Source organism: Protobothrops mucrosquamatus, unplaced genomic scaffold, assembly GCF_001527695.2.
Source record: "Protobothrops mucrosquamatus isolate PMUCROS unplaced genomic scaffold, P.Mucros_1.0 scaffold_135, whole genome shotgun sequence".
Classification (NCBI taxonomy): domain Eukaryota; kingdom Metazoa; phylum Chordata; class Lepidosauria; order Squamata; family Viperidae; genus Protobothrops; species Protobothrops mucrosquamatus.
This window is the reverse complement of record NW_015386211.1, coordinates 1,380,575-1,392,705: the sequence shown is the minus strand read 5'-3', so window position 1 is coordinate 1,392,705 and position 12,131 is coordinate 1,380,575. Positions and strand designations below refer to the sequence as shown.

Genomic DNA, 12,131 nt, shown 5'->3' with positions numbered 1-12,131 from the left:
CAAAGCCACGAATGATCTCCCCCAGCGGCTTTACATAAATATTGAACAAAAGGGGGGAGAGGACCGACCCCTGAGGTACCCCACAAGTTAGGGGTCTAGGAGTCGACCTCTGTCCCCCCGCCAATACAGACTGCGTGCGGTCGGTGAGGAAGGAGGAGAACCACCGCATAACGGTGCCTCCCACTCCTAACTCACCGAGACGCCGCAGCATGATACCGTGGTCTACAGTATCAAAAGCCGCTGAGAGGTCCAAAAGAACAAGGACAGAGGAGTAACCTCTGTCCCGGGCCCTCCAGAGATCATTGACCAACGCGACCAATGCCGTTTCCGTGCTGTGTCCCGGCCTGAAGCCCGACTGGTATGGGTCTAGATATTCTTCTGAAAGACTGACATCCAGTGGTCCAGGTGTGATCCCATCAGTGCAGATCACAGGAGAAGAAGGACTTCATGTGTATTGATCTGTAGATATGGTTGTACTATAAGGCTGCAGTCCTTTTATCTGAATGTTAGCCCCGTTGATCTCAATGTTATTTCCTTTTAATAAGCACATACAGGCCCGTTATACACAAGGTATCTGTAGTTTGCTAGGGCTAATGATATCACACATATACAAATATGAGATTTTTGACACAACCGTGTAATACTGTTTGCACATTTGCCTCCTTTGTAGAAAGCCTTCACTATAAAGTTTCTTTGTGTTAGTGGTCATACAGAAGAGAACATTTGGTATGGATTAGAACCAAGAGCTTATTTCTTTCGAATCTGGGGGTGAATTTCTCTATTAAAGCAAAATAAAATTTATAAGGAATTCTGTTATCAGGAACAATAGAAGCCTCTTAGTCATTGTCTTTCATAATTGCTCAACAAATTTTGCATAGAATAAGAGAGTAAATTCTTATAGGTAAGTATAGTTTTTTATTAATTCTGGAAGGGTTCTTCCACTTAAAAATAAGTATGAAATATCAAATATATAGATATCTGTAAGATATCTTGGTGTCCTGACAGCAGCTTTTTTTCAGACTGTTGGACTCCAGCTCCTATCATTTTTTATTCATCACATAACCCAACCAATAGCTATGTTGGGATTATCAGAAATGGCATCTGGCACATCTGGAGACCGAGGAAGGCACTACAAATTCTTCTTGAACAACCTAACCTCATGCAGAGAATCAGAACCTGAGAGATGTGTAGCACTGATGGTTTCTTTAGTTTTTGCAGTACAGCTCATATTTCAGCATCATTCCAAGCTTAGTTTTTGCTACACTCTCCTCAAATTTTCTGTCCATTCTTTCACTCTGGCTTTCTGAGAAGACAGATGTCCAATCACCTATTATGCCTAGAAAAAGAAAAAGAAAGAAAGAAAGAAAAGAAGAATTATAGTGGTAGGTGGAGGGTGGGAAGCTAAGGGGAGAGAAAGTCTTTCTCCCAAAGAATAACTATTCTTCAAATCTCTGTGGAGATTCTCAGTCATCCAGGTCATAGTTGTCTTAAAGAGGCTTTTTCAAAAGGCAATTGGACTTTTTTTTCCCCTTGAGGAAGAAAAAGACATTTTGCTTCTCATCCAAGAAGTTTCATCGGTTCTGGAAGGATGGTAGGGGTGATGGAAGGAATTAGTCTTCTTCTTCTTCAAGAGGAAAAACAAAAGCCCAATTGCCTTTTGAAAATGCACCTTTGAGACATTCTTCAAAACTCCTTAAAAACAATAAATATTTTTATAGCACAATAAAGACACTTCTATGGGACATTCTTAGATGCTCAGTTCCTATGGTTTGTGAAATGTTAATTTTAACAGGGAGATTTTATGCCTACTTAGAGAATCTCCCATACCCAATTCTCAGATTTGGCAAAGATCTCCCTCCCTTGTGTTATCCCTCAAAAAGGTTCTTTTAGCTATTTCCTTTTGGATGAGAAACATAGATTAATACATTTCAATAAGCATTTTGTAGATTACTATCAGGCTTCATACGATGGCATTTGTCCCCTTATTCAGCATTTGATTCTACTCAGCAAGAAGACTCTCAGATAGATCTTAGTGAGATTTAAATATTTATTATAGAGAAGAATGAACCCATAAACAGAGTAATTGATTCCCCATGGCAGTGCAAAGAAGTCATATTTTAGCTATCTGTCATCTATCTATCTGTCATCCATCCATCCATCTTATTATCTATGCTCCAGAATTAAATCTGATTTTTTTCCTCCCATCCTTCTCTTCATCCATCCATCTTATCATCTAAGCTCTGGAATTAAATCTGATTTTTTTCCTCCATCCTTCCAATTAAATAGTCTCTGGATTTTCTTGGGAAGCAGGTAAAATATATTTATATAATAGTTCTCTTTAGCCAGGGAACCACTGGCTGCAGTTTTATCATTCTCATACCTTATACTTACCCATTCTAAGTAGCTAGTTATGCTTATTAATTCTTCAGACTTTTAGTGCTTTCATTCTAGTATCATCTCCTATTTAAATTTGCTTTAATTCAGTGGAAATTGCTTCTAAGTAGATAGATTAATTCTAAGATGATTTAATTTGGATTCTTTCCTTCTAAAATTGTTACTGGTTTTATTGATGTCTTATTTTATTGTGAGTATTTTATGGAGAGATGGCTATAAATTGTGCAAACAAATAATATGCACATTTATAAGGGTGCAAATAACTGTTAAATACAACAAGTAACAATATTAAGACTGGCTTCCTATATGTAATAGGGAGGTTTCCTGCTCTTTCCATGGCACAGTACAGATTTCATTTACACTGGTCAAACTCCTGCAGATTTCATTTACACTGGTCAAACTCCTCCTTTAGGTTATAGGAGTTTCAAAAACATTAATAGAAATATAATAGTTTGATGTAGTGATTAAGGCGCAAGGCTAGAAACCAGGAGACAGTCAGTTCTAGTCCCACCTTAGATGCAAAGCTTTAGGTGCAGATTCATTCTAAAATATTCACTTCATATATTTGTACAGGTAGTCTTCTACTTACAATCACAATGGAGTCCAAAATTTCTGTTGCTAAGTGAGGCAGTTGTTAAGTGAGTTTCCCCCCATTTTATGACCTTTCTTCCATAGTTGTTAAGTGAATCTCTGCAGTTATTAAATTAGTAACACTGTTGTTAATTGAATCTGGCTTCCCCATTTACTTTACTGCTCAGAAGGTCACAAAAGAGAATCTTGCAACACATGATATGAACCAGTTGTCTAGCATCTGAATTTTGATCATGTGATCATGAAGATACTGGTTGTAAGTGCAAAAAATGGTCATGTTATTTTTTTTTTCAGTGGTGTTGTAACTTCAAACATCACTAAACAAACTGTTGTAAGTCAAGGATTGTCTGTATCATATTCCCTAATATTTGAATAATATAAAGCATCATGAGCCTTTCCCAACCCACTGCTAGACCTCAGCCCTTATCATTCCTAGCCAGCACACCTTTAAGTATTAAGAGTTGAAATCCCACACACCATAAAGCCACTAGGTTAGAAAAGACTATTAAATGTTGTAGACAAAATTATTAAAAATATTACAATGTTACCTTTGCGGAAAAGTGCTTTCCCTAGTTTTCCACAGGTTCCTGCGTTATTTTTCATGTTTTCAAAACTTGTTTTCTTTACAATGCTCTCAATCTCCTCTTCAGTTACAGAAAAATTAAAGAATTTGGCTATTTTTTTCAGTGCTGAGACTGGATTCTGAATAATACATCAATATATAACATAAGTAAGTATGCTTTTAGATTGCTTCAATTCATGTCTTGATCTGGGTACCATACATTTTTTATATATATTTATAGGCTGGGCTTGTGCAGATTAGTATAAATAAATAAATAAATAAATAAATAAATAAATAAATAAGCAAAACAAAACACAGTTTTTATTGTTTCATTGAAATATTAGCAAGAGTAGATCAGGTGATCCAGAAGTTGACCTTAAAATGAAAATGTTTCTGAGATATTTACCAATTGCTTAGAGAAAAGTAACCAGGTAGAAATCTTGAGTTACATTTCCTATTTCTATATCCTGATCAATTGTTCATTACTATATAGTACTTGGCCAGACATAATTTTTTTATTAAATTAAATCTAAATGTTTATTCTTAAAAACGTACCTCTTTTATTTCCTCATAGGTAATAAAAAATACATTGCTGTCCTCCAGATAGTTGTTCCATTCAGTAATATGATCAAAATAAGATCCAAAGATCACTGGTAGGAATTAAGCAGAACATTTTGATATTGATTTCAGTGTGAACTCTCACTGTATCCTTTCTATTTCACTTTTTCTCTGATTATTAACAGATGCAAATTACCATACATAATTTTAATCATTGATCACCATTATTATTATTATTATTATTTAATTGTTGGGTTGCTCAGGTAACAGGAGCATCTATAGGGGAATCCAAAACTTATGGCCCCTCAACAAAAACCCCGCTGTTTCTTTTTTTTACACGTACCACACATTTTTTAAAAGGTGCAAGGTTTGATTGTATAGTCATGGTGATCATCTTGACATTTTTGGCAGCTCCCTCTCCACTGAAGCCTCTGCTTGCTAATCATGTGTGCTTATTAGATTGCCTTAATTATTCACCAAAACTGGTGTTTGCTTTGCCATTCATTCATAGTGTATAATTCCAATTTTTGTTTATGGGTACCAGTCAAACCATATGTCATTTCAACCATAGTCAACCACACACAGAGGCATTGGCAAGATACAACTTCTCATCAAAATGAGGAAAACAGCAATGTGCTATCATGCCACTGTGAAGCTTTGGTCATTTGTCCCCATGCCCTCTTTTGATACCACCTGTAGATACTTCTCGTCAGACCTGTCCCGGAATTATCATTGTCCTTACTCATTAAAGTAAATATATTTGGTCACTTTCCTCCCACTAAACTGAAAAGTTAAGTTTAAAACCGATGTAATAGTTTTCATTGTGTCATTAGTAGAATTGGTGGAGTCAAATGAGAAAATGCTGAAAAAATGCATCCTGATTTAACAGCCAATAACATTAAATGGCAATTAAGCACATAAATGTGTACAAGAGAGAATTAATATCTATGGGGATTCTTAGTCATCCAGGTCATGGTTGTCTCAAAGGTGCTTTTTCAAAAGGCAACTGGACTACGTTTTGTTTTTTTTCTTGAGGAAGAAAAACTTATTCGGTTCTGACTGGATGGTAAATGGATTACTTTTACTTTTCAAAGAATTAATTTTCAAATGAGCTCACAAATGACTCCAGAATGGAAATGAATGTTTTTGCAAAGGGTAAGGGATGCAAGAATATTTCTCTTTGTAGCCTGCATTAGACATGTATACAGAAAACACAAATCAAGTCAATGTTACTTACTGGCCAAATTCACACAACATACTATACTAGGCTAAAATGAGGTTGGGTAATTTGTAGTTCAGTACTATAGGAAACGCTGCCATTGTCTCAGCATGTTGAGTGAGATTTGTCATCCCATTACAACATAATGGTTTATGGGAATGGTATACAAATGGTATACAAATACTAGGCTAATGTGCAGTTAATCTAGGTTTATGTCTGTGAGATGAACTTTAGAGAATGAAATGAAANCGTTTGGGAGGCCGCGGGGGGGTGCGGCGGGCCGCAGCGGGGCGTTCGGGAGGCCACGGCGGCGGCGGCAGCGCGGAAGGGAGGCAGCATTCGCTCCATAAGACGCACAGACATTTTCCCCCATCTTTTGGGGGTGAAAAAGTGCGTCTTATAGAGCGAAAAATACGGTATTTGGAAATGAACTGAATGGGGATTAGAAATAAAATTATTAGAAATTGGGATCATTTAAAATCTGGAAATGATAAAGATTAAACGTTAAACTTAAATATCAATGGGAAATTAAAGTTAAGAAAAACTTACTAGGTTATTGTCTAAAAGGTGGAATGTCAAATTAATTAAGATATGTATAGACTGAAGATTATTGATGAATATTAGAAAGGTACTTTTTGTTTGATTGATAGAATAAAAACTGTATTGGTTCGAACATGAGAGTAGATATTATGAGGGAAAGAGAGGGAATTTCTTGTTGTAATACTTTGAGATTTGTACTGATGATATTCCAATGTAATGGAATTACTGTGCTCAGCCGCCACACTACTTTTCAAATATGTAAATATTGTAAAATTAATTAAAAAAAAACTTGGAATAAAAAAATAGAGATAAAATTATCAAATTAAGAGAATAGTAATTTTGTTTTTAAATAAAGTTCCTTTCCAAGACAGAATAGCAGAATAACACAGTTGGAAGGGAACTTAAAGGTCTTCTATTCCAGTCCCCTGCTCATGCAGGAGTCCCCGTACCCTTCTGAACAAATGGTTGTCCAATCTCTTCTATTTCCATTTCCCAAGATCCTAAGTAAAGTATTGTAAGCAGCAAAGCTAAGAATATTTAACACGAGATATTTAACAATGGTTCAGTCTGAATAATTAAGTGAAGATAAGACTGATTTGTTGAACTTGCCTGATACAATACTAAAAAATGAAATCAAGCTGCAACAATTTCAGACTTCAAGCTGCAATGTTGCACCTTTCCTGCTTGCTTGAAAACCAGAAAAAGAAATCATTCCATTTTTATTTTGAATAAAACACAATTTCTTATAATTATGTTCCACGCCAGTTCAGAACCTGAGAAGTTAGTATGATCTTGGGCTTGCTGTCTTATTTTACTCTGTAAATTTATTCAACAACACTTCATTGATAGATTTATATATATGAATATGTATATATCTTAATGATATGTAAAACCAAAATTGAGAATTAAGGTGCTTACTTTTGCCTTTTTTTCAAAAATAGACTTGGGCAACTTTTGAGGGCTGAGGTGTGTTCTTATAATTCTTCTGGAAGGCATTTTTTCCATCCTCTTTAATCATATTAAAATAAAAGGAAGTTAATATCATTTATGCAAAGAAAATTATACACAACTATAAATTCATCATCATCATAATTTTAGTCATTGTCTATCCACTGCAGAATGAAGACCTCTTTCTCATGTTTCCAACCTATACAGTCCTGAGGTTTCTTTTACCAATTGGGTCCACAATACTTGCTGATGTTGTCAATCCATCTTGTTTTAGGTCTCTTTCATGGATGCTTTTTATCAAGTGGAAGTATAAATTAGGGATATCAAAGTTCATCTCTAAAAAAAATCTGAGTCCAAGTGATCTTTGTCATCATAAACTCTGTGGTGGAATCTCCAGTTAGACCAGTGGTTCTCAACCTATGGGTCGATCGACCATTTCACGCGGGTCGCCAAGCAAGGCTGTCCGCCATTTTTTCCCCTTTTCCGGTGGGTGCCTTACCTCCCTTGGGCTGGGCCAGCTGGTGGTCGGCCTGCTCCGTCTCTGTTGCTTGCCAGCTACGCCTCGGCCTGCGCAGGGGGCGGAACCACGCATGCGCGGCGCTCCCGGGCAGGGAAAGTCCTTGACTTACGACCGGTTGGGTAGTCCTCGACTTACGGCCAGTTTAGTCCTCGACTTATGATCAGTTTAGTCCTTGACATACGACCGGTTTAGTCCTCAACTTACGACCGGTTGGGGGTCGCAGCATTAAAAAGGTTGAGAACCACTGAGTTAGACTGTAAGGAGGTGTTAAGTGGAAGCAGCACAGGTCTGACCTCCCTCAGAATCCTTGAAGCCTTATCTTGCTGTTCCCAAGGGAAAGCATACAGTATAGTGAGTTTCGTGTAACATAGACAACCAGGAATAAAACTTCTGTTGAGACTCTCCAGGAGTCCTTGTGGTTGCTTTTGCCTGACCCTACCTAATTATGTGACTGTTTCATATAAAACATACTGATTGATGTGAGGAAAGTTACTGTGGAATCCACAGTGCAGTGTAAATGTGAAAGAATTGAGCAGCTAAACACTGATTGTCATTCTGTGACATGATCTCCCCAATACATGTGCTGTATTTGGAGAGTGATAAATTCCTCTGTAAAAGCATTGGGGCAGAGCAGATACGGCGTTTTTTGGACATATACAGAGATCTGATGCTAAGACTTTAAAGGATGTTGAAAACAAGCTGGTGAGGGAAGCAGAAAGGGAATTAGAGTTGAAGTTTTGGAACTGGGAGGGAGGGGAATATGGCTGGCAAATTAAACTGGATTTAGTTAGTTTGAATGTTAAAAGTTTTCAAGTTCATGGTGGACCAAAGACATTACACCACTTCTGGTGTAATGGAAAGATCCCAGAAAACAAAGGAGAATTGTGCTTTTAAGATTTGGTCTTACCCAATTGAGGATTATAGAAGACTCAAGACGGTAATTATTTGGCTAGCCACAAGAGATTGCTATCTAGGCATAATTAACAAAAAAGGTAAATGGTTTCCCTGTCAGCCATGTATGTCTCATCTCCATTTCTTGGCCAAGAGAGCCAATGGTACCCAAAGACAATTTCCATGGTCATGTGGCAAGCATGGCTAAATGCCAAAGGCGCAAAAAAAGCTGTTACTTTCCCACTGAAGTGGTACCTATTAATCTACTTGCATTTGCATGCTTTCAAACTGCTAGGTTGGCAGGGGTTGGGGCAACTAATGGGAGTTCACCCCATTTCATGGAGGTCATGTCTTGAACCCAGGCCGATAGCTCTTCAGCTAACAAGCTCAGCATCTTTAACCGCTGAGCCATTGCATCTCCTGAATAATTAACACATTTGGTTAACACAGTTGGTTAATAATTTGGGAAATTATATGGCTTACATATTACATTTTAGAACAGACACAATGACATGCACACATACACAATGACACAACAGTAATATTCTTGCAGGCAGGGAGATAGGTGTGCACAGAATGGTAGATCAATAAAGCTATATATCAATTTGTTCTATTCCAACCTTTTCTGAAGAGCCCTGGGGTGCAGTGGTTAGAATGCAGTATTGCAGGTAAAATCTGCCCACAGCCTGGAGTTTGTTCCTAACAGGGCTCAAGGTTGACTCAGCCTTCCATTCTTCTGAAGTTGGTAAAATGAAAAGCCAAATTGTTGGGAGTAATATGCTGACACCATAAACCTCCCAGAGAGTGCTTTAAAGCATTATGAGGCAGTATATAAATCTAAATAAATGCTATTGCTATTCATCAGGAGTCTTTGTAGGCAGATGAAGAAAGGAGGAAAAAAATACATTGCCGCATGCTGCTTACATTATTATTTTTGCATTGTTGAAACCAGGGCTTTTTTTCTCGGAGAAAAGGTGGCGGAACTCAAACCTGGCCACGCCCTCATCAAACCCTAGGACCGCCCCTTTAGAGAACAGGAATTCAAGTAAAATTTGGGAGGGGCTATTTCCGGTGTGGGAGGGGCTATTTCCGGTGCGGCCGGCCCGGAAAAAGGTGCCGGAACGCGGTTCCGCCGCGTTCCGGCTGAAAAAAAGCCCTGGTTGAAACAGAACCAATGCAACTCTTCAATTTTAACAAATCTGATTTATGAGACCTATCCAGTTTATCTGGTTGGGTTCTGAAAGCTGCCCTCACAAGCACATCCATTACAAGGTGGCTGAAGGCAAGAGTGGACTTCGAAGGGAAGCAAAAGTCAATAGTGTTCTTTAGTTTTTGCTTCCTAGATCATTGCAACTGGTTTAAGACATGCTGCCTTTGAGTTTGGAGTTGGTTAAAAGACATCAAATCATTGAGACACTTTAGAAAAAACTATACACAGATGGAAAGCCAACATTTTAAATGGCTTAAGATACCGGAGGACCTGGACAGACTTGAACATTGGGGGCTATCTAACAAAATGAAATTCAATGGTGAAAAAAGTAAGGTTCTACATTTAGGCAAGAAAAACCAAATGTACAGGTATAGTATTGGGGGTACCTTGTTCAATAGTAGTAACTGTGAGAGGGACCTCGGAGTCCTAGTGGACAATCATTTAAATATGAGCCAGCATGTGCTGCAGCTGCCAAAAAAGCCAACACAGTGCTGGGCTGCATTAACAGAGGGATAGAATCAAGATCACGTGAAGTATTAATACCACTTTACAATGCCTTGGTAAGGCCACACTTGGAATACTGCATCCAGTTTTGGTCACCACGATGTAAAAAAGATGTTAAGACTCTAGAAAGAGTACAGAGAAGAGCAACAAAGATGATTAGGGGACTGGAGGCTAAAGCATATAAGGAAAGGTTGATGGAATTGGGTATGTCTAGTTTAATGAAGAGAAGGACGAGGGGGGACATGATAGCAGTATTCCAATATCTCAGGGGCTGCCACAAAGAAGAGGGAGTCAAGCTATTTTCCAAGGTGCCTGAAAGCAGAACAACAAGCAATGGGTGGAAACTAATCAAGGAGAGAAGCAACCTAGAACTAAGGAGAAACTTCCTGACAGTTAGAACAATTAACCAGTGGAACAATCTGCCTCCAGAAGCGGTGAATGCTCCAACACTGGAAGTTTTTAAGAAGAGACTGGATAGCCATTTGTCCAAAATGGTGTAGGGTTTCCTGCATGAGCAGGGGGTGGACTCGATGACCTCCAAGGTTCATTCCAACTTTATTTATTTATTTATTTGTTTGTTTGTTTGTTTATTTGTTTGTTTGTTTGTTTGTTTGTTTGTTTGTTGTTGTTGTTGTTGTTGTTGTTGTTATTATTATTATTATTATTATTATTAAATATGCTTTTTCTTGTCATGCAAACAGTGGCATCTCATTTCAACTAATAGAAATAAATCACTGAAAACAGTTCCAGGCCAAATCTCCCTTGCTAAATTGTGTTCAATATGTTCAATACAGCATTCTAGAACTTTTCGGTTGACATGGAAATCTTGGTTGGATACAATGGTCCCTTAATTCATTCCAGAGAAATGGATATGGTTTCCATCAGTGTAATAAGGATATAGATTGAGGAAATTCTTCAGATGTGGAATGGACACTTGGATTTAACTTATATGACTGTTATTGATAAAATGCATTTTTTTCTATAACAGTCTATGAAAAAGGGCATGAGTTGAACTAGATATTCATGATAAGATACAGAGCAACATGAAATATTTTAAAATAAGGACAAGCTGAAAATCTCGGACAATCTTCAAGTCCTTTTTATTAATTTGTTTGTCTCGGCAGTGTGTGGGTGTTTACCACTGATATTTGGTGGCATATTATCAAAACTCAAAATGCAATTTCCCTCTATATTCATTGGAAATAACACTAAATAAGGCTGGCTAAGCTTTGGAATAGAATTAATTCACCTAAAAAACAAACCAGAAAAACTAAAAATGTTGTCTCTTCTGACTTGGGTCTTGATGTCAGTGGTGGCTTTCCCATCAATACATACACATTTAGATGAGTGTTACAAGGATGCCAGCCCTTACTTTAATTTATTTCTTATAGTTTAATGTTATGATATTTAAGGGCTTTGTTTGTAGTAGAGCTCCAATGATCTACAATAAATCTTTACTGTGAGCTGAACACAGAGACCTCACACAAACATCCCTATTTTTCTCTTGCACCCATCCAGCTCTTTTCTTTTCTAATGAATGAATTTCACCTTGTGAAGTCTCAAGGTGCTCTAATTTATAAAAATAGCACTCCTGTTTACAGCTTGTAAATCTTTTATATGACCTTCCTGCCACTTGATGGAAGCTACGGTGTATTTCTCTGATTTCTAACCTCAAATTTTTCTGGATCTCCAAATTCAAGACGAGGAACTAGTGTTAATTCTTGCAGTATTTGCTGCCTTCGCTTCTGTTCATCGTCATCATATTTTCCAGAGGCAATTTCCAGCTGTGTTAAAATCTCCACAACCCAATTTGAACCTGAAGAAATGTAGAAATGTTGTCACTTGATATATAAGGGTACATATCTTGACCCAAGGCCATTTCAACCATATCAAAGTTGAAAACGTAAACATAGAAACAAGAAAAGAATAAACATTGTGCATGAAACTTCAGAAAGAATGAGAGGAGGGTGCAGCTCTGATGTCTGTTGCATGCACAGTAACTTTAAGCATGTAGAGTTGTTGAGTAAGAATTTAATATCAAACTAGACTAGATATGTGTTATATGTAATTCTTTTGGGATATATTCCCAATATACAGAATTTATCAATATACCAGTGTTTTGGCCTGCTAAGAACCTAATAAAGTCATAAAGGGAATGAATTTTACAACTTTTGTTTATGTATTTTTATACATT

The 12,131-nt window shown here is 37.4% G+C and overlaps 1 protein-coding gene across 1 annotated transcript in view; it reads right to left on the bottom strand.

The window, feature by feature from the left end:
- Positions 1–1,181: 1,181 nt before the first annotated feature.
- Positions 1,182–12,131, bottom strand: part of LOC107289532 (sulfotransferase 6B1-like) — an 18,266-nt gene continuing 7,316 nt past the window's right edge. The window contains exons 2-6 of the mRNA XM_015818308.1: positions 11,608–11,753; positions 5,223–5,292; positions 4,103–4,197; positions 3,534–3,687; positions 1,182–1,336 (exon numbers count right to left, since the gene is read on the bottom strand). Coding sequence (XP_015673794.1) covers positions 1,206–1,336; positions 3,534–3,687; positions 4,103–4,197; positions 5,223–5,292; positions 11,608–11,753 — 596 coding nt within the window. The 3' untranslated portion in view covers positions 1,182–1,205. The remainder of the gene's footprint in view (positions 1,337–3,533; positions 3,688–4,102; positions 4,198–5,222; positions 5,293–11,607; positions 11,754–12,131) is intronic.